This window comes from Megachile rotundata, chromosome 8 (assembly GCF_050947335.1).
Source record: "Megachile rotundata isolate GNS110a chromosome 8, iyMegRotu1, whole genome shotgun sequence".
In the NCBI taxonomy this organism is placed as follows: domain Eukaryota; kingdom Metazoa; phylum Arthropoda; class Insecta; order Hymenoptera; family Megachilidae; genus Megachile; species Megachile rotundata.
The window spans coordinates 13,173,988-13,197,723 of record NC_134990.1 but is presented as its reverse complement, the minus strand read 5'-3'; the positions used below and the strand labels follow the sequence as shown (position 1 = coordinate 13,197,723).

Genomic DNA, 23,736 nt, shown 5'->3' with positions numbered 1-23,736 from the left:
AATTTATGAACTTGGAAGTTTGCATTCTGTAACTCAAAGATTTGATGATTGAAGTATGTAAAAATCTGGAATTCAGAAATATTTTCGAAAGTTTGAGTAACGAACTTCCACTTGATTATACCAATTAATTATCCCAATTAAAACTTGTTCCTCTTTGCGACCCCTCTAATTTCCCTTACAAAATCCTCCCAAAAGTTATAGAAATCATACACATACTTTCAATATATTGCAGTAGTAATCCATCGATCTTAATATAAGTTTCCAAGTTTTAAAAGCACATCTTTTCTCCATCCACAATAAAATTCCCAACAAAGTCAAAAAGCCATTTAACCGTGGCGAAAAATTCTCGAAGATTACTTGCGAGAAGTAAACAAGGTTGTTCAAAAAGTTGCTTTCTGGCAATAAAATTCGAGGTTCGAACGAAAATACTCGATAAAATTGAGCGTCGCTTAAACGAAATTATTTAGTAATCGAAAATCGATCGAGCGATGTTTCTAACTCTCTTAACCGACTGATTTCTGTTAATTAACAAACTTTGCAAGTTTGTTATAAAATGTTCGACTTCATCATTCGATTACGTCGATTAAACGTTTTTCGTGTATAAGTTTCTCCGTCGAAATAAAAACTTTCGAACACCTTCGCACGAGAATGGAAACAATGAAGTTACTTAAGGGGTTGTTTAGCTTATTGTCGAAAAGTACAGCGAACGACGTCAGCTCGAAGACACTTTGTTTCGTTTTCGAGACTGTTATTGAGCCAGAAACAAGTCCCACGTCTGACTTGCCAGATAGAATGACACTTCTGCCGCTTTACATCGCGCTGTGAGCACAGCCTCTCTGTGCGCGGACGACAAAGGGAAGTTTTGTCAAGAACCAGCCGGTAAAGAAAGTAGATTTAAACGAGTGACAACGTCTACGTGTAAACTTTGTCCCTTTTCTACCCAATCTACTCTCGTTCGGCCGATCGATTTTTGCATTAGAGAAATTGCTTAAATTCTTTCGATATTTGTTCGCAACTCTTTGCGTTCGTTTCTAATTAAATATTTCAGAAGAATATTTTTCGAGATTTTTGGGGAAAAATGTTGTGAATTGCTGTGAAATATGAAGGAAATATTATTGTAAAATATTTGTGTAGATCATTTTGAATGTATAGTAGCGTCATTGCGTAATACAGAACTTTTCACTTATATCGAGACACTCGTGACATGATACAAAAATCATATTTGCAGCATGAGTGAGAGTGGTTTAGTACCAATAATCCACTTGTCTTATTTAAACGAACTTATTTTGTAATGAACATTTAAAGAATTTAACTGTGTCACTTATACTGAGTCAGACTGATGCATATTACAGTTCAGATGCAACAAATAAAAATTATATTTGTAGCAAGAATGAGTGTGGTTTAATACCAATGATCCATTTGTTTTACTTAAACAAACTTATTTTGTAATGAACACTTATAGAATTGAACTCTGTCACTTATATCGATTCACACTGTCGTACATTGTAGTTCAGTTACAACAGACAAAAATTATATTTGCAGCATAAGTGAGTGTAGTTTAATACCAATAATACATCTGTTTTATTTAAAGAAACTTATTTTGTAATAAACACTTAAAGAATTTAACTGTGTCACTTATATCGAGTCACACTAACTTACATTGTAGTTCAGATACAAAAAACAAAAGGTATATTTACAGCATAAGTGAGTCTGTTTTAATAGCAATGATTAATTTGTTTCATTTAAAGAAACTTATTTTGTAATGAACACTTATAGGATTGAACTCTGTGACTTATATCGAATCACAATGACGCACATCACAATTCAACCACAACAAACAAAAATTATATTCGCATCACGAGAGTTCGGAGTGTAATACCAATTGTTTTATTCGAATAAACTTATTTTTTAATGAACACCGAGAATTCAAGTATCTTCACTTGTTCACAGAAGGAGGAATTCAGTTAAACGGGAACAAACTCCGATTTCGTATCCTGTTAACGCGAAATAAATGAGTGTATCGTTAAAAGAAAAACTCATTAAAGTTGGAATTTCACATTTCGTTTCCGTGTCGAGGGATGCGTTTCAATTCCAGCGAAATCAGGGATCATTTCCAACGATCCGTGTTCACCAAAGAAACTCATCCAGAATTTCCCATATTTTTTTTTTTTAATGAATCGAAAATCTTTGTCCTAGATTTCGCGAGTATTCGACGACATTATCTTGGTATTTTCATCGATTTCTCGGGCGGAGAAAGCGAGCTGACACGTGTAAGGATCTCTTCGTGTTTAACCGCAAATATCGCGAAAATTGGAATTATAATTGGATCGTGCGGAACAATAATTGCCAGCCAGAATAACGTTTGTTCGGTCAAACGGTTTCACGTTGTCCGTTCAATCACATATTTTACGCGGACCGTCGTTCCCGTTTCGGTTTTCGGATAAATCAAATATGTTTCAAATGGCGGACGAAGAAATTATTTTCTTTCGATGTTCTAGTTTATTTTAATTACGGTTTGATAATTGAAATTGGTAGGAGTAATCGGGGAATTGTGGAAATAGTAAATATTGTGGAATTTTGTTAATTAATCTTTGTGAACATAACAAGTAATTTCATGTCTTAAAAAACGAACAAGTATAACAAATAACACATATAACAAATAATAAACAAAACATGTAACAAAAATAAAAAATAACGTACATAACAGATAATATATATAACAAGTAACATATATAACAAATAACATATGTAACAAATAAATATAATAAATAACAAGTATAACTAATATCAAATATAACAAGAACAACATACAACAAATATAACAAATAACAAATTTATTATATTTATATGTAACAAATAAGTATAAGAAATAACAAGTATAACATGTAACAAGTATAACAAATAACAAGTATAACGAATAACAAACATAACATATAACAAGTATAAAAAATAACAAACATAACATATAACAAATATAACAAATAACAAGTATAACAAATAACAAGTATAACAAATAAAAAACATAACATATAACAAACATAACAAATAACAAAAATAACATATAACATATAACAAATAACAAAGCTGAAGAGCATGTGCCTCTAAAAATTTCACAAATGAAATCAATTATTAAAATTATTAAAAAAAATAATTTTTATCATTTATTCTCCTTAAAAAATGAAAAGCATCAAAATATAATAAAAAATATTATTTTGTACGACACATTTGCACCAAAATGCAATAAAGGGTTAATTCTAAGATTCACCAAAAACATTTTTTTGATTCCACAATTTTTATACAGACATTTAAAGGAACAATCGAACAAATTACTTAATAAAATATTGTTTAAAAGCGTCAATACGAATATTTTTGGACATCGACAATAATCCTTGTAGATTGCGGATATTTTCATTCGATTTACACGTAAACCGAATATTTTGCCAAATGAATCGCTTCAACATCCTCCAAAGTCAATTAATTTCACGCACGTCTGTCCAACATTTTAATAAAACCTTATTGAATATTGGTCTTCTGGTGTTATTTAAATAGCTTCAATATTAAAATTGAGTCTAATTTGTTTGAAATAGGGATATTAAAAAGAGTATGGGAACATGTTTTGATATATTAGAAATCGTTTTTGTATCAATTGGATATTGAATGGTTTGTGAACTAAATTGCTATTGAAACATCTGAGTCGTATTTAGATATTTAAACAACTATCTAACAAATTGATATTTTGTTAGATCAAAAATTATTATCAACCATATATCACAGAAAAATATTGAACAGTTTGCAAACTAAATTGCTGTTGAAATAGTTGCATTACTTTCAAGCATTTAATAAAATATCTGTGTTGTTGATATTCTGCTGGTTTAAAAATCGTTTCTCTATCAATTGGATATCGCAGAAGAATATTGAACAGTTAGTTAACTAAATTGCTAGTAAAACATCTGCCTTATATTTAAATACCTAAACAGCTATGCACCAAATTGATATTTAACTAGATCAGAAATTATTACTCTATCAAATCACAAATCACAAAAGAATATTGAACAGTTAGCAAGGTAAATTGCCATAGAAATGTTTGGGTTATTGGTTGTTCGTGTTACCGCGTGATGACACTAAATAAATGTAGATCCACCGTCGTAATTTCGACGGCTAGGTAGGAAATTGATTCCCGACAGAATTCACCTATTGTTCCTGTATTTGAATGCTTCCATTGTACCGGCATTCTGTCTATTCCCCGCGATTCACTAGCTTCATGTGTCTCTCTTTATTACCTGTTCTTTGTTCTTGCTCATAATGTGCTATATAAACTGATGCGCAAACATTTTATGGGGGAAAAAGATTTCATTAGGCACTCAATGGAAACGTGAACCCGTCGATACTTCCTCTTTCGTTCCCTCGTTTTTCTGCGTACTACGTTATAATAGGGGTTTCTGGGGGAAATGTGGTGGAAAAAGGTACATTGCTTTTTTATTGGAAATTTTAGGGATTTTTACTTTTGAAGCAATTAGGGAAATTTAGAATTTAGGGAATTTGGGGAATTTGAGGAATTTCGGGAATTTCGAGAGTTTGGAATCTAGGGAATTTGTAATTTAGAAAGTTTGGAATTCGAGAAGGTCGTGAATCTAAGGAATTTGGAATTTGGGGGATTCGGAATTTGAGAAGGTTGGAATCTGGGGAATTTGGAGAGTTTGAAATCTAGGGAATTTGGAATTTAGGAAGTTTGGAATTTGAGAAGGTTGTGAATCTAGGGAATTTGGAATTTGGGGGATTCGGAATTTGAGAAGGTTGGAATCTGGGGAATTTGGAGAGTTTGGAATCTAGGGAATTTGAAATTTAGGAAGTTTGGAACTTGCGGAGTTTGAAATCTAGGGAATTTGGAATTTGGTGAGTTTGGAATATAGGGAATTTGGAACTTGAGAAGGTTGGAATCTCGGGAATTTGGAATTTAGGAAATTTGAAATTTGAGAAGGTTGTGAATCTAGGGAATTTGGAATTTGTGGGATTCGGAATTTGAGAAGGTTGGAATCTGAGGAATTTGGGGAATTTGGAGAGTTTGGAATTTAGGGAATTTGACATTTAGGAAGTTTGGAACTTGCGGAGTTTGAAATCTAGGGAATTTGGAATTTGGCGAGTTTGGAATCTAGGGAATTTGGAACTTGAGAAGGTTGGAATCTCGGGAATTTGGAATTTAGGAAGTTTGGAATTTGAGAAGGTTGTGAATCTAGGGAATTTGAAATTTGGGGGATTCGGAATTTGAGAAGGTTGGAATCTAGGGAATTTGGGGAATTTGGAGAGCTTGGAATCTAAAGGAATTTGGAATTTAGGAAGTTTGAAATTTGTGGAGTTTGGAATCTAGGGAATTTGGAATTTAGGAAGCTTGGAATTTGAGAAGGTTGTCAATCTAGGGAATTTGGAATTTGGGAAGGTTGGAATCTAGGGAATTTGGGGAATTTGGAGAGATCGAAATCTAGAGAATTTGGAATTTGTGGAGTTTGGAATCTAGGGAATTTGGAATTTGAAGGTTTGGGGACTTTGAAATTTGAATAATTTATAATTTGGGGGATTTGAAATTAGGGGAATTTCAAATTTGGGGAATCTAGGGAATTTTTAGGGAATCTATGCCACTGAAAAGTTTCAGAATACGACTCCACAATATTTTGAAAATAAAAAACCTAGAAATTCCATAAATGAATTATAAAAATCAACTACTTCCATGATCTCCATATCAAAAAACATATGTCCATTTGAAATTATTACTCCAGAACACCGAACAAATTTCAATCAAGCCATTATACAGTGACTGTTCTTTTCATAATTGTTGAACGCAGACGATGGTAATGCAAGAGTGTAACAACTTATTCGTTTCAGAGTTTAATTACTCTATTGATCGTTGGGTCATGTTTACTTTCAATTAAACAGTACCGCTTGCTAATGCATTCACGGCGGGTAGTTAGGTCTATTGTTAAACGTTCATTGTTGTCCATACAAAAATGAATGTTTGTTTTAATACCAATTACCAGGTGCTCGATTATTCCGATCGATTCGCTCTTTCGCAAAATTACATTCAATTATCCCTTCGAGGAACAAATCGCAAAAAATCAATTTTTATCGAAAAAAAAAAGGAATCGTGGTAAATTATTTGCCATTTCACAGAAATTCGATACCTTTGTGTTAAAAATCGTTCCACTTTGTTTTTGATTTTATACATAAACGAAACTTGATCTCCGAACAAAATTGCGAAAGTGCATAAAAAAGCGTTGCATCGGGAAATGGAAAAAAAGGTGCGCGTTTTTCGAGAAGTTCGAAATAAAGTTTTCCGGGAGGCAGGGAGTGTCGTACTGCACCCAACGGTGCCTTAAATTTATTTCTTAAGCCGACATCTTTCACAACTTTCGCGGAAATAAATCTGCGGTATTCAGGCAATGGGGAATAGGTCGAAAAATTAGCGTGACCCAGATATAACTGCATTCTCTCCGGGATTTATGAGAGGATCAGCTCTCTGAATGCTTCTTAATTCTCCATGGCTATGTCGGGTGCAAGGACTTTTTCATCACTGATTTCTGTGTTCTGCGATTTCTTTTGGGACCGATTTGAGCATTGTGATTTTTGGGTATTTTAGGATTTTATGGTGCAGGGGTTTTTTAGTTTAGGACACTCGTTTTGGAATTTTGCAGTTTTTCTTTTTGGGCAGTTTTGAAATTTCTTAATTTGTTTTATGTGAGTTTTGGAATTTTTTTCAAAGTCTTCAATAGACTCAAATGTTTCAATAGCAATTTTGTTTGCTAAAATATAACTTTTGCTGTAAATATAACGTTTGTTCAATATTCTTCTGCGATATCCAATTGATAGAGAAACGATTTTTAGAATATCAACAACACAGATATTTTATTAAATGCTTGAAAGTAATGAAACTATTTCAACAGCAATTTAGTTTGCAAACTGTTCAATATTTTTCTGTGATATATGGTTGATAATTTTTGATCTAACAAAATATCAATTTGTTAGATAGTTGTTTAAATATCTAAATATAACTCAGATATTTCAGTAGCAATTTAGTTTGCGAACCATTCAAATCCAATTGATATAAAAATGATCTAATCTATCTATGTTCCCATACTCTTTTCAATATCCCTATTTCAAACAAAATTAGACTCAATTTTAATATTGAAGCTATTTAAATAAAAGCGGAAGACAAATATTGAATAAGTCTTTCCAGTATTTTTTTTTAAATATCCTCCTCCAGAGACTTCGTAGTCAAACTTCAGAACTTGAAAATATTTCCTGATTTTCTTGACCTAACAATCCTGAAATATCGAAATACCACAAAAAGTCCCTAAATAATTTCCAACCGCAATTAAAAACGTGTCTTTCAATAGATTTGTCATAAACGGCGTTAATAACAGGCGTTGTAAACGTAACGCGAATGTCGGTTAATAACTTTTTTATAAGGTTCCCGCTAATAAATGAGTCCACGGTCTCATTACTCGGCTGTGTACGATGTAAATTTCAATAAAAACTGGAGTGAACCTCAGTTTCAACGGGATTGCGTGGCTGTGTTCGACTCGTGTAACACGCGTTGCCCGCGATACAATATGCCCGCCGCTATTAATTCCATCGTGCCTTCGGTAAAACGCATCAAGAACAGCCAGTTACTATGCTAATCCACCCCATGATCTTACCCACTTAACCCATAAATTCAAGTGGACGAATCAACTCGAAATTCAATTATTTCGAAGAAATCCCCCAGCGGAAATAAAGAGCTTCTCTTGCAATTTTGCTGCATGCGAAATAGCGATTATTCTTGTTTGCCCAGATACTTTCAGCTGCTTTTTGTTTCATTGTTATCTTTGTTGCAACATTTATTATTTTTTTTTTTTAGTTACGCTACAAAATTTACGTTTCAAAATGTAACCCGACTATTTCGCGATATTTTTGCTTATTTTATAAACGCACGAATCGTTGTTTCTATCAGAATACACGAATCTGTTTAGAACAAATATTAGAATAGTATTTGTTTAGACTAAATGTTAAAACAAACGAATGCAAATAATTGAGGAGTAAAGAATAAAAGTGTAGCGAAATATCGAAGAGCAAAATCGCAGAATTATCGAAGGGAAGACAGTTAAAGAGCATATCAACAAAAGGGAATACGTCTTTTGGTCGTGCGAGATGTCGATAGCAAATGTCAGGCTATAAATTCCGTGGACGCGAATCCGTCGTTGTATAAATAAAAATGAATAGAGAAATACATAGAACGGCGCCGGATACTGTGTATTTTCGTTATGGTGCATTTGTGTATGCATGCAGAAAAATGTGACATTCAGTACGATATGAATGCGCGTTTTTCACTGACGATATTTTCTCATGGCAAAATACATAGCTACTATTTCACGATATCAGTATTATTGTTCCAGCCACGAGTATCGTTTTCTCGATAAATCTGTTCCGTTGAATTTCATAATCGTTTGTTGTATTAATATTTCATTTAACTGTTTCTGTTGCTGTGCTGCGTGTGCGATCTACATATTTATGTTGCATCATTGCTTCTTATTTAACTGGTACACAACATACAAATTTCTATGATATTATAAGAATCACTATAGCTATAAGACATGTACAATATACATTAATTAATTAAGCATGAGATTAAAATTCATAGGTTATTAAAAATTGTTCGATTATCAAGGTGTGAAATTTTCGCAAGTCGTTAAATTTCAAAGTTTTCGGAAAATTTGGGGAATCTTCAATTTAGGAATTTGGAAAGTCTGGGGAATTCTGGAATTTGGGAAATTTGAGAATTTAATAACTTAGAAATCTGGAGAATTTTAGGAATTTTGGGATCCTAGGGAATTTTTGTGGTATTGGGAATTTGGGTGATCTGGAGAATTTTGAGAATCTAAGGAATTGGAGGAGTTTTGGGAATTTTTGGAATTTTGGGAATCTAGGGAATTTTTGGAATATCAAGGATCTAAGGAATCTTGGGGATCTAGGGAAATTTTGGAACTTCAAGCATCTCAGGAATTTTGGGAATCTAGGGAATTTTTGGAATATCAAAGATCTAAGGAACTTTGGGAATGTAGGGAATTTTTGGAATTTCGAGGATCTAAGGAATTTTGGGAATCTAGGGAATTGGAAAATCTAGGAAATTTTTGGAATCTGGGTAATCTAGGGAATGTGGAGAATCTAGAGAATTTGGGGAATTTTTGTATCTTTAGAATTTGAGGCGTCTGGGAATTTAAGAATTTGGTGAATTGGGAAATTTTTGAAATTTGGAATCTAAGAATTCATAAATCCGCGAATATACAAATTCAAAAATTCATAAAGGTAGTAATTTAAAAATTTCAGAATATCCAAATCTTCAAATTTCCAAAAGTTCATCTTCTAAAACTCATCAATTTTCAAATACCCGAATTCCCCAGCTCCCAAACTCCCATTTTCCCAAATTATGAAATATCGACCCGGGGAAATTCCCAAATTCCCAAATTTGCAAGCGATCCTGAAATATTTTCCAATATTTCGCCACGTTCCGACTGCGTCGGCAATATTTCAACACATCCAGCGCGCCGTAAGGTCCGACGGCAGCGTTCGCGTTGCGTTTTCACTCGAATACCATAATTCGAGCAATTTAAATGCATGCACCCGGGACCGGATAGACAGCGGCAGATATCTCGAGGGCGCGTCTACGCGTTTACGTGCGTTGCATCGAGTCGATGCCGAGGATCAGCGCGAGATATCGTAATGAATTGTATCGATTTCGAGCAGCCAGTCTGCCTCGCTTCTGAATATTTATACTTTCATTATTGCGAAACACAGGGCGCGGTCACGCGTTCGTAACGAGTGCACGCGTCGACGACGAGGTTCAACGGGGAAATCGATTTGTACACAATTACCTCTCTTGTTACCATATACCATGACCTGAAAACATGATATTTTCGCGGTACACGTGAAACGTCTACGTGACACGGTAATTACCAGAGAAAACGAAGAGGGAGAAAAAAAAGGAACGACCTCGCTGCAACGATTCTCCCGCCTCGTTTCGTCGATAGTGTTGTTTAAAGCTCCGGCTCAACTGAATATACACACTTTGTGCCCCTCTCGCGAATATTCCTTTTCAGCGTTTTGTGAAATCTTAATGAAACGAACGTGCTTCTTCTCTTTGCACCGTCACGTCCTTTGAACACGGATTTTCCGCACTTGCGAAATCTTAAGACGATTTATCAGTGCATTCGTTAAAATCGCTGTTAATTTGCTTGGAAAAAATATAGCTGCAATTTCAAGTATTTAGAAGTTGACTCCGAGTAAAATTATAGAGACTGTATAGGGTATCTCATAATTAGTGGTCCTTGAAATGAGGGGTAGCTGACATGATTCTGAATAAAATTTCCTTTTGCAGAAATTGGATTGGAAGCTTCGTTTTTGAGTTATTAAGGAAAAACACGGACCAATCAGAGCGCGAGAGTTGCGCGCGCAGCCGCTTGGCTCGCAGCTGTCACTCTCGCGTCCGCGCATGCGTAATCGTGACCAATCAGAGCGCGAGAGTTGCGCGCGCAGCCGCTTGGCTCGCAGCTGTCTCGCGTCCGCGCATGCGCAATCCTCGCGCTCTGATTGGTCCGCGTTTTTCTTTAATAATTCAAAAACGAAGCTTCGCACCCCATTTCTGCAAAGGGAAATCTTATTCAGAATCACGTCAGCTACCCCCCATTTTAGGGACCACTAGTTGTGAGACACCGTGTATATTTAAACTAGAACTATTTTTAACTGTCCCTGCAAAATCACTGCTATATTTGTTCAAAGAGAACACACATTCAAATTTAAGTATTTAGAACTTTACTTCAAATAAAATTACAAATTCAATATTCTGTAAAACTAGAAGTTTTCTCAACTGTCCCTAAGAAATTGCTGTAAAATTTGCTCGTAGAGAACATGCTCCATATTTGAAAAATGCAGAAATGATTAAAAAATGACTATTCTTAACTGTCCCTAAAAAGTGATTAAATTTGCTCGAAGAGAACATACGTTTAAAAGAATGCAGAAATGATTTGTAAAACCCGTGAAACATTGAAGGAATTTAAGGAAACCGTGAGCATTGTATAATTCAAATATTAGCGAGGGAACAACAGCCAGGGGGTGGACTAAGCTTTCTTCGTTCTAAACAGAGGAAACACACGAAGTTCCGGTTTCCTGTACGGTAACAGTTGTCCACCGGAAGTTTGGTCTACTAAAGTTGCTACAGACTCCCACTGTCGACCGTATTTCAAAACTTGCCACTTAGCTCTACTGGCTGAAACAAGCCGGACAACGACCGGTTTCGTTCCGCTGCCTCGCTGTTCGAGCCGAGAAAAGTGTGTCGTTTGTACACACAAAGCCCCATTAGAATATTTTACGCGTGACCTAGAAAAGAATGAACCGAGTGTTTTTCACCGTCTCGAGGATCCTGCATTCGTTTCTACCACTTTATTTCCCCTCGCAACCTCAAATACAATTTTTTCATTTCCTCTCAAACCTCCTTTGCTGCGACACGTCCGGTTCTTCAAATTTACAAGTTTAATCTGGATTCGAGTTAATTATACTGGTGGTCATTAATATTATTCTGTCGGGAAATTTTTATGATTTTTATGTATTTACAATTGGGGGTATTTTTCTAAAATTCATATGTTTGAAAATACTGCTTACTGTATGAGTAATTTACTTATGTACACAATGATGATGTACATAATTATTTATTCTTAATATAGTCCTACGTGGTGAGAACAAAAATATGACCTATTCTGATAGAAAGATTTGAAATATATTAATTTTGTGAGTCACAGAATATTTAAATCGATAAAGTTGTAAGTTAAATGCAGTCATTTAATAAACGCGAGTAAATGTCCCCAAAATATCATGAACGTGTACCTTTTTCTATGTGACACGTTATGCTAAGTTATCATAGTGTTCGATTAATTTGGAAGACCATAGATAGCAGAGATTGTCGAATACTGCAATGGTTAATCGTTACGCAGCTATTTGCAAGGCATTACCGTTCATCGCGGTTCGAATTCACACGCGAGAGCATTAATTACGAGCCACGTCCTTTTCTGATGTGAATAATCGTACGCTTAATTGCGCCAAATAATTCGCGAAATCGTAATCGGCCAACGTAAAATATCATTACTCCAGTTTCAATCAATTGCTCGGGACGGTATTGTTAGCAGACGAACGCCACTGTTTTAATATTAATGAATCGCGTTACTATACTCGCAACTAGGCTCCCTGCTAAATTGTACGTCCTATAGTTGTCCACCGGAATACGTTTCTGTTTCGGGAACGGATATAGGTATGATACAGATTAACGATCGATTAATAAACACCGGTACAAGCAATATTATGCTGATAAACATTATTCCCAACATTCTGCTAATGTCTCGAATATTTGCGATTATTGCGTTTCGGCAAATAGGGTGTTGCATTCAATATGACAGAATATTTCAGTATACTTCCATTAAAGATATCAGCTTTTCCAAATTACTTCATTTTGACTTCGAACAAATTTTATGAATTATTAACATCGTTCACACTCATTTGTAACATCCTGCACACAAAGTGTCTCACAATTAGTGGTCCATGAAATGGGGGATAGCTGACGTGATTCTGAATAAGATTTCTCTTTGCAGAAATGAGGTAGGAAGCTACGTTTTTGAATTATTAAGGAAAAACGCGAACCAATCTGAGTACGAGGATTACGCATGCGCAGACGCGAGACAGCTGCGAACCTAGCGGCTGCGCGCGCAACTATCGCGCTCTGATTGGTCAGGATTACGCATGCGCAGACGCGAGAGCAACAGCTTCGAGCCTAATGGCTGCGAGCGCAACTCTCGCGGTCTGATTGGTCCGCGTTTTTCCTTAATAATTCAAAAACAAAGCTTTCTACCCCATTTCTGCAAAGAGAAGTCTTATTCAGAATCACGTCAGCTACCTCCCATCTCAGTAACCATTAATTATGAGACACGCTGTATATTCTAAAGACAATACAAAACATGCAAATTTATGACAAGTATAAAATGTGAATGAAATTGATTGGAAGAATACCAGAAGCGATAAGATCTCTACTTGTCCTACAAATGTTGGCTCACCCAGTACAACAATTTGTTATTTAAATGAACGATTTTAATTACACGCTGTAAACCGTGCACGCGTGAAATGTCTCGAGACATTTATTCCGTTGAAGTTAACGACCTGTCGTGACAGCGTGTCGTTTCTTCCGCGGCTTCGATCGACAGTGTCCTAACTCCTTGCGACACCTTAAACTTTAACTCTTAACACTTTGCTTCGCCTACTTGCATACTGTGTTCTCTTAAAAGACTTACGAACTTTTATCGGGTGAATGTTTAAAATGATCGATATTACACGGGAAGTTTCACTTCAAATTAGAGGGAGTTTCAGAATTTCAGGGGTTGAGAATTGGATTTCGAAATTGGGGATTTTGGGATGTGGGGAATTTGGAACTTTGGGGATTTGAAATTTGGGGGATTTGGAATTTTGGGGTTTTTGGAATTTGGGGAATTTGGAATTTGGGAAATTTAGAATTTTGGGCATTTGGGGAATTTGGGGAATTTGGAATTTTGGGCATTTGGGGAATTTGGGGAATTTGGAATTTGGGGGATTTGGAATTTGGGGGATTTGGTATTTGGGAAATTTGGAATTTGAGGGATTTGGTATTTGGGAAATTTGGAATTTGGGAAATTTGGAATTTGGGAACTATGGGATTTGGAGGATTTGGAATTTGGGGGATTTGGAATTTGGGAAATTTGGAATTTGGGAACTTTGGGATTTGGAGGATTTGGAATTTGGGGGATTTGGAATTTGGGGGATTTGGAATTTGGGAAATTTGGAATTTGGGGGATTTGGTATTTGGGGAATTTGGAATTTGGTGATTTTGGAATTTGGGGAATTTGGAATCTGGGGAATTTGAAATTTGGGGAATTTGGAATTTGAGGGATTTGGAATTTGGGGTATTTGGAGTTTGGGGAATTTGGAATTTGGAGAATTTGCAATTTAGGGGATTTGGAATTTGTGGAATTTGTAATCTGGGGAATTTAGAATCTAGAGAATTTGCAATTTAGGGGATTTGGAATTAGTGGAATTTGTAATCTGGGGAATTTAGAATCTAGAGAATTTGGAATTTGAAGAATTTGGAATCTGGAGAATTTGGAATCTGGGGAATTTAATGCTTTGAGTATTTAAACTCACCAAACATACGAATTAAAAATTGACTCCAGTTATATTGCCAAATAACGCGAATACAAAGACCAACGACCTGAATCTCTGATTGCGCCCATAACACGCGGCAATATAACAGTATTATTCACTCACGAAAGCAAGCAATCTCCGCCTGCGCATATAATACGCAATATAAGAAGATTGATCTCTCCTAAAGTGAAACAATCTTCGACGCACAATGGCAATATAAAAAGACTAATGACCCGGAAAAGCCAGCAATTTGTGATTGTGAGAATGTAACACGTGGCAATGTAAAAAGTCCGATGACACAAAACAAATAATCGAATTGTGCATATAACACGTGGCAATATAAAAAAAACGACCCAGAAATAATTTCCGATTGTGCATAACTCCATGCGACCGAATCGATAACGCATCGGAATCGGGTCGAAGTTTTTCGCGTTCGTTGGCAATCATTTCTGAAACATTATGTAGATTTGTGTTTAATTACGTGACCGCGAGGTAACGAACGTTTCTAGCGAATATTCGTTAAGCGTGTCATGTGTGTCGCCAGGGTGATCGATATTAATGACGAATCAATGGTGTAATACCATCCAACTCCTGGTGATTAAGGTTTGCGAATTAATATGAATTACCGCTGCGTTATTCCAATTAAAAGCTAAATTCACTCGCAACACTTTCGGAATAATTGATTTCTTCTACCATTTTCCTTTTGTCTATCGATAATCGAAATAGCGAACCGATCGGCCGCTTACAAAGCGGAAAAATCAAACGGATTTTACGGCGGTGCTCGATCGAACGTGAAAATAACAAATTATTCGGTCCTTCCCTCTCCAGCTTCCCTGTTGATCCTTTTTTCGGTTAGCCAGGATTAATCGAGCGGGCGTGTAACAAATGCGATTAAATTGCTGGCTCGGAAATCTTTTCCACGTTGTTTCCTCGATCGATGCCAACGTGTAAAATGAACAGAAAATTCGCGGGGATTTTATCGACGTTTTCTCAAATTTCTTTTTCTAAATTCATGAAATTTTCTTCGCTTCTTTAACTTATTTTGCTATTTAAAGAATTTCGGGATTTTAAACTACACAAGATGTGGACACTTCGATGATTTTTATCATCAGATTCATATTTCTTAATCAGGCAAAAATAATTATACGAATATGGATGGCTCATCAAGTACACCTAACTGAACTCAAAAAATGATAAGAAACAAAGTCGTTGTTCGTTCTGGTACATCTTAAAATGTGGGAGGACCTTGTCCTAAATGTGGGAGGACTTTGTCCAAAATGTGACATGTCCTTGTCTTAAAACGTACGATGACTTTGACCCAGAATGTAAGAGGACTTCGTCCAAAAACGTAGGCTGACTTCATCCAAAACCGTCAGATCATGGTGCAGATCAGATATCTTTGTCCAAAAACGTAACATGTCCTAAACCACGCCATGGCTTCGTCCAAAAATGCCAGAGGACGTTGTCCAAAAGCAGAGGATGACTTTGTCTTGAAACATAAGATGACTTTGACCTAGAATGTAAGAGGACTTCGTCCAAAAACGTAGGCTAATTTCATCCAAAACCGTCAGATCTTGATGCAGAGCTATCAGATATTTTTATCCAAAAACGTAACATGTCCTAAACCACGCCGTGACTTTAACCTGAAACGTAAGAAGCCTTTGTCCTGAGTGCAAACTTACCCTAAATGTGGGGACTTAGCCTAAATGTAGAAAGTCTCTAAATGTAGGGACTTAGCCTAAATGTAGAAAGTCTCTAAATGTGGAATGACTCTAAATGTAGAAAGACTCTAAATGTACAAATACTCTAAATGTAGAAAGCCTCCAAATCTCCCTAACCACACAAAGTCTCCCTAAATAACAAAGAAACTTCTGTGGCAGTCACTGACAAGACAGCGTTCCCGAGAGAGGTCAGAGACACGTCCCGAGACCCGAAGTTTTCCACCAAGCGTAATTCCATATATGACGAGGACAGAGACGACGTCGTCTCCGGAAAGCGGCCAAGAAGAAGAGGTATCGTTCTTCGACAGACCACCACCGCCTCCCCCGCCCCTTCCATCGGCATCCTCGCAACAATCGCAGTCCCAGATCGATCAGGGTATCGGTGGACTGGTCAAGGACGAAGGAGACACCGCGAAAATTGCGGATCAGCTTGATTCCACGGCCGAACGAGAAACGTCCGAGGAATTGGTCAGGTAAACTCTTTGCTCAAATCTGATTTAGGAATTTAGAGCGGTATACTGGGACGTTTTTCTGGGGATTTTTTCCAGATTCGCCGCGCAGAAAGACGAGAGGACGACGATCGACGGACAGATCAGACGACCTCGTCACATCCCGAGGGACCATTACATTTCAAGGTGAGGATTACTTGTTGGTTTGGTTCTTTTGGATGGAGATGTGGATTGATAATGATTGGTAATGTTCTGTTATAATTTGTTTGAAGAAGAATAGTTTATTGATTGATCAAAATTGTTATTCTGAGATGAGACATGGTGCTTGAGTCAGTCTAAGCTTCAGACAGTTTGAGATTTGAAGATGTGATTGTTTAAAGAGTGCAGATTTTATCGGCTGGGGAGTTGACAACCTGGATACGTAGAAACTGACAAATTTGCAAATTTGAGCTAATCAAACCATAGCCATTTAGCTGAAAAATAGTGTCGACATCTGACTCAAACCTATCTCAAACTGTCCCAAATCATCTCAACCCACTTCAAGTTCACTTAGACCAAATTTGACATAACTACATGGATTTCGAGCCTATCTCAAACTGTCCCAAATCATCTCAATCCACTTGAAATTCACTTAGACCAAGTTTGACCTAACTACTTCAACTCCAAACCTATCTCAAACCGACCCAAATCATCTTAATCCACTTGAAATTCACTTAGACCCAATTTGACTTAACTACATTAACTCCAAACCTTGTTCAAACCTTCCCAAATGAACTCAATCCTCTTCAAATTCACTTAGACCAAATTTGATCTAACTGCATGGACCCCAAACCTATCTCAAACCATTCCAAACCAAGTCAATCCACTTGATATTCACTTAGACCCAATTTGACCTAACTACATGGACTCCAAATCTATCTCAAACCTTCCCAAATGAACTCAATCCTCTTCAAATTCACTTAGACCAAATTTGATCTAACTGCAAACCTATCTCAAACCATTCTAAACCAACTCAATCCACTTGATATTCACTTAGACCCAATTTGACCTAACTACATGGACTCCAAATCTATCTCAAACCTTCCCAAATGAACTCAATCCTCTTCAAATTCACTTAGACCAAATTTGATCTAACTGCAAACCTATCTCAAACCATTCTAAACCAACTCAATCCACTTGATATTCACTTAGACCCAATTTGACCTAACTATATCAACTCGAAACCTTGCTCAAACCTGCCCAAATCATCTCAATCCACTTGAAATTCACTTAGACCCAATTTGACCCAACTCCATCAACTCCAAACCTATCTCAGACCATCCCAAACATCTCCAAATCAAAGCAAACCTCTTTCAAATATTAGAAATACCCTATACATCACTAAAGATTACTCTTCTGATGATTGATACCTGGTCCAAAACGTCTCAGGCATCATGTCACGTTAAAACTTGCATATCAACCATTTCCATCAAATACTAATCACCTTCCCAATTCAATCACATTAAAACTGAAGCTATGTACCATTAAAACGAAAAAGCGAATTTGTAAATAATAAAAAAGTAGTTTGTCTTACTTGATGTTGGATGAGCAAGTTCAACGTCAAGTATGATGTACGATGATCTACAACGAGAAAGAGATTACAGAAAAACGAGTTGGAGCAGGTCGAGGTACGATACGCCATTGGGTGAAGTAACTAGAGTGCAGCAGGATGAGGGGGTGAGCCTTAGGAGGGATTTAACGGGTGGCAGGAGAATTTCTCCCAGCACCATAGATCGAATATTCGACAACAGCAATAGGAGGCAGTACGGCATGGGGATCGTTGGCAGATTTTTAGGGTGAGTCTCCATACACAGGCACATAAAGGGTCCATGACTTTGTGATATTTAATATTGATCGGTCATATACCGGGTGGTTCATTTAAAATAACTTATTCATGTACTGGGTGTTTTTTTTTAATTAATTTTGTTTATGTAGAGATTCTTTTTAAATACTAATTTATACAGGGTGGTTCGTTTAAATTGACTCTTTTATGTATAGGGTGTTTTTTTGAAATTAACTTTGTTTATGTACAGGGTGTTTCACAGGGTATTCTTTTTAAATCGACTCACTTATGTATAGGGTGTTTTATCTAATTATCGCTCATGTACAGGGTGTTTCATGTAAATGGATTCACTCATGTACAGGACGTTTCAATTTCAATGAACTCATTTCTGTATGAGGTGTTCTTTTTAAGTCTACTTAAATAGCCTTGCTATGTACAGGGTGTCCTTAAATTAATTTGCTCATATACAGGGTGCTTCACTTAAAAAGACTTGCTATATACAGGGTGTCTCATTTCAATAGACTAACACGTGCACAAAATATTCAACTAAATAGACTAGTTCATTTATAGGGTGTTCCATTTGAATCTAACTCATGCACAGAGTGTCCCATTTTAATGGACTACCTCGTCTACAGGGTGTTTCATTTAAATGGACTACCTCATCTACAGGTTGTTCCATTTAACTCAACTCATTCATGTACAGGGTGTTTCATTTGCATCTAACTCATGTACAGAGTGTCCCATTTAAATGAACTACCTCATCTACAGGGTGTTTCATTTAACTCAACTCGTTTATATACAAAGTGTATCATTTAATTCAATCTTAAAAATATCTGCAAAAGTTTTGACGATGCAAACAAATATTTTAGACAAAACCTAAAGAAAATAACCTTCTTCAACTTTCTTTCATATGTACCCTGTAAAGAAATCAATGCAATCATGAATGAAGGTATTCATACTCTCAATATAAGATCTTCTCTCATTAAGCTTAAACAAATTACAGATTTGAATTTGCAAAATTGTATATATCATTCAGATAACGTATTCAAAAGATGTCCCATCATTTATAAATGTTTTCATATGAAAGTTGCACGAGATTCAAAACGATGAAGCCATTTGTAATATTTATGTTTCTTTCGTATCTAAACTGACTGCATTTAAAATTCCGGACACAACATTTCCCTTTATAAAGGTATCATCAAACATCGGTTCATGGAATAGCAGCATCGATTTATTCATGCACAAATAAAAGTTGGAACAATGAAAGGTATCGGAGTATGTACTTTAATGGGACCTTATGTAAATATTTCGGGCCGGTAATAAAATGCAGTAATAAAAATATTTCGCGGGATAGATTTCATTTGATCGTTGAACGTGCCCGCAATATGTTCGTTTTAACATAGTGGATGCGAGAAAAGGAAAAACGGTGAAAAATCAGAGTTTTCCTGTCAGTTTATTTTGGCATCCTGCGTACACGTTTATCAGATATTGGACGGTCATTGTGTATCGTGTATTGATGCAACCGTTGTTCCACGTCGATGAAGAAATTGATTTTGGAACGATAATAAATGAATTTCCATATAAATAATTTTATTGGCCGATATTTTTGTCGTGCGTCGTAAAAATACGTATTCGATGACAATTCGTTACCGAACGTTGAATGGCAAAACAAACGGGAATAAAAAATATGCAAACGAGAAAACATATCAGATGTTACGTAAACTCTATTAGTTACTTTATTTTTTTGTATCTTAAATAATAATTCTCGCGAGATACACTTTTGTTGTAATTCGGAATTTTAAATTTATTCAAATTTCCCGCCACTTTTGTCGCGCTTGAGAAACCGCGCGGTGTACTTCTTTTAAGAGAAGCTGTATACCTCTTTTACTTTTTTTTGAGAGAAATTTGTAATATACTAGATTTGTATACTGATTTTATTCCTAAAAATGGAGTACCCACGAATATTTTCGATAGTTAATGTGGGTTTATTAGAACAACTTCCGTTATTCCGCTTTTACGACCGTGTGAAGGTTTTACTCTACGACCCAGTTGGAGTCGTGAAACACAAATAACAAACATGGACAGGCGGCAAATGTCAGAAATGGAAAGAACCGTGACGCAAATCGTCTTGCCAAGGAAACGTGATATTTAAAAATGCCAGCGGTGATGTGCTTCAATTATCGATCTCATCGTGCAGCTTTTATATTTGAACAGAGATATTTGAGAGACAAAACGTGGGATTAGATATTAATGATGTATTGTACAATAATTATTCGAATATCGATTACATATTGTGTCTAGTTATGTCATTGTAAATCATATTAATTATGTCTAGTTAAACATGAATTGTATGTCATGTATTAGTTATTGTACACAGCTAAACATTATTGAATATTACATATTAATTATATTCAGTTAAACATGAATTTTGCATCATGCGTTAATTATATGTAGTTGAATAATCAATTACATGTCATGTGTTAATTATATGTCGTTGAATAATCAATTACATATCATGTCTTAATTATATGTAGTTGAATAATCAGTCGCATATGAGTAATTGATTACATCTAGTTAAACAGTCAATCACATATCACATATGAATTATGTGCAATTAAATAATCAATCACATATGAGCAATTAATTACATCTATTAAAATAATCAATTACATATCACATATGAATTATATCTACTTAACTAATCAATTACATATCACATATTAATTGTATCAGGTTAAATACCAATTACATATGACATATTAATTATATCAAGTTTAATATGAATCACATATGACATATTAATTATATCAAGTTTAATATGAATCACATATGACATATTAATTATATCAAGTTTAATATAAATCACATATGACATATTAATTATATCAAGTTTAATATCAATCACATATGACATATTAATTATATCAAGTTACATATCAATCACATATGACATATTAATTATATCAAGTTACATATCAGTCACATATGGCATATTAATTATATCAAGTTTAATATGAATCACATATGACATATTAATTACATCAAGTTTAATATCAATCTCATATGACATATTAATTACATCAAGTTTAATATGAATCACATATGACATATTAATTATATCAAGTTTAATATGAATCACATATGACATATTAATTACATCAAGTTTAATATCAATCACATATGACATATTAATTATATCAAGTTACATATCAATCACATATGACATATTAATTATATCAAGTTACATATCAGTCACATATGACATATTAATTATATCAAGTTTAATATGAATCACATATGACATATTAATTATATCAAGTTTATTATGAATCACATATGACATATTAATCACATCAAGTTTACTATGAATCACATATGTCATATTAATTATATCAAGTTTAATATGAATCACATATGACATATTAATTATATCAAGTTTAATATGAATCACACATGACATATTAATTACATCAAGTTTAATATGAATCACATATGACATATTAATCACATCAAGTTTACTATGAATCACATATGACATATTAACTATATCAAGTTTAATATGAATCACATATGACATATTAATTATATCAAGTTTAATATGAATCACATATGACATATTAATTATATCAAGTTTAATATGAATCACATATGACATATTAATTACATCAAGTTTAATATGAATCACATATGACATATTAATTATATCAAGTTTAATATCAATCACATATGACATATTAATTATATCAAGTTTAATATGAATCACATATGACATATTAATTACATCAAGTTTAATATCAATCACATGTGACATATTAATTATATCAAATTTAATATCAATCACATATGACATATTAATTACATCAAGTTTAATATCAATCACATATGACATATTAATTATATCAAGTTTAATATGAATCACATATGACACATCAATTATGTCGAATAAAACATCAATTATATAAAATTAAAAATTATTGTAAAAGTATACCCAGCAATTCTAAAAAGAAAAAATTCTATTAAAAATACAAGATGAATTTTTTTTATTAATTTTAGAAGTTCATATGGTAGATATGTTAAGTCTGTGTTACCAGGAAGTGAAAAGTGATATTTTTTTAAAATTTCTTATTACAGTAGATCATTTCGAAAAAGCGTGTCACAGAAACCAGACGTCAGAAAGCAATTGGATGATTTTGAAGATCATCGACCATACTTCACGTATTGGATCACCACCGTGCAAATCCTCATTTTGATAATATCTTTGGCGTGTTACGGTTTTGGACCCGTTGGCATGGATCTTAGCCACAGATCTGGATTGGTGAGTTCTTATTACACAAACTTTAAATTAATATTCAAGGTTAATTCACCTAATTTTTTTACACTAATCATGAAACAAAAATATTACATATCTTACAAAATAGAAACAGCAAATAAATACCACGAAATAAAAATATTGAATAGATGCTACATAATAAAAATATTCAATAAAAGATATCATAAAACAAAAATCCATAATGAATATTCCACAGTCACAAAAGAATTAAATAAAAAATATTACCAACTAAAAATACCTAATATAATATTTAATTTCATGTACAGAACCTTGCAAAATATCCCATATTAAATATTAAAAAAAAAAGAATTGTAAGTTAAAAGCGTAACAAAGATAGATATTAAACATCGTAAGATACCTCGCGAAAACACGGAATATTAAACATTACGAGATATGAAATATGACGGAATAAAACGGATGAAAATCTCCGAGTGGTGGGAATATTTCGTTTACAGGTTCTCGTGACGAGCTTATCGTTGCAACAAGTGGACTACCAGGAACCAGCGAATTTCTGGTTCGGTCCTAGAGCGGCGGACTTGATTCATCTGGGCGCAAAGTTTGCCCCGTGTATGCGTCGGGATATTAAAATTTTGAAGGAGATCGACGTGTGGCGGGAAAGAGAACGAGACACTGCGTGCTGCATCAGAAACGACGACTCTGGCTGCGTGCAATCCAGCAAAGCCGACTGCTCTGTGAGTTCTTATTTCAACCATAATGCAAACTCTCCTGTAAATTTCATCGTGCCGTCTTTATAATATAACCTTCTCTTTTGCAAACCAATTGGTCCGGGGATTGAGATCGACCGCTACGGTAAATTTAGAATGTTGCTAAATTTTCCGTTTACTTTTTGCATGGTTTTCATTTATGTATTATGAAAAAGATCGAATTTATTTGGTTGATAACCGAAAGTTTATGAAACCAGAACACGATATCCACGTGGAAAAAATGGGGACCCGGGGACAGCGGACCAGGTGGACGAATAAGCGGATCAGTTTGCGGTTTGGATCCGAAATTTTGCGACGCCCCGGCAAGCATAGCACCATACGAATGGCCAGATGACATCACCAAATGGCCCATTTGTCGGAAAACCAATTCGTTCAATCAACGCTTTAGGTAAATCGTTAAAAGTTGTTATTCCCTCTTGTAATTCCCATGAAACTTTCTTTTATTTCATCG

General features: G+C 34.9%; 1 protein-coding gene across 4 annotated transcripts in view; it reads left to right on the top strand.

Moving 5' to 3' along the window:
- The window catches only part of rho-5 (rhomboid-5), a 260,083-nt gene that overhangs the window by 224,884 nt on the left and 11,463 nt on the right, over positions 1 to 23,736 (top strand). For 2 of the 4 annotated variants that reach the window (XM_076534129.1, XM_076534130.1), the window contains 7 exons: positions 16,119 to 16,432; positions 16,508 to 16,594; positions 18,052 to 18,243; positions 22,362 to 22,545; positions 23,016 to 23,254; positions 23,346 to 23,370; positions 23,483 to 23,673. In XM_076534129.1, coding sequence (XP_076390244.1) covers positions 16,119 to 16,432; positions 16,508 to 16,594; positions 18,052 to 18,243; positions 22,362 to 22,545; positions 23,016 to 23,254; positions 23,346 to 23,370; positions 23,483 to 23,673 — 1,232 coding nt within the window. The remainder of the gene's footprint in view (positions 1 to 16,118; positions 16,433 to 16,507; positions 16,595 to 18,051; positions 18,244 to 22,361; positions 22,546 to 23,015; positions 23,255 to 23,345; positions 23,371 to 23,482; positions 23,674 to 23,736) is intronic. The other 2 variants (XM_076534131.1, XM_076534132.1) reach the window with 2 other exon arrangements.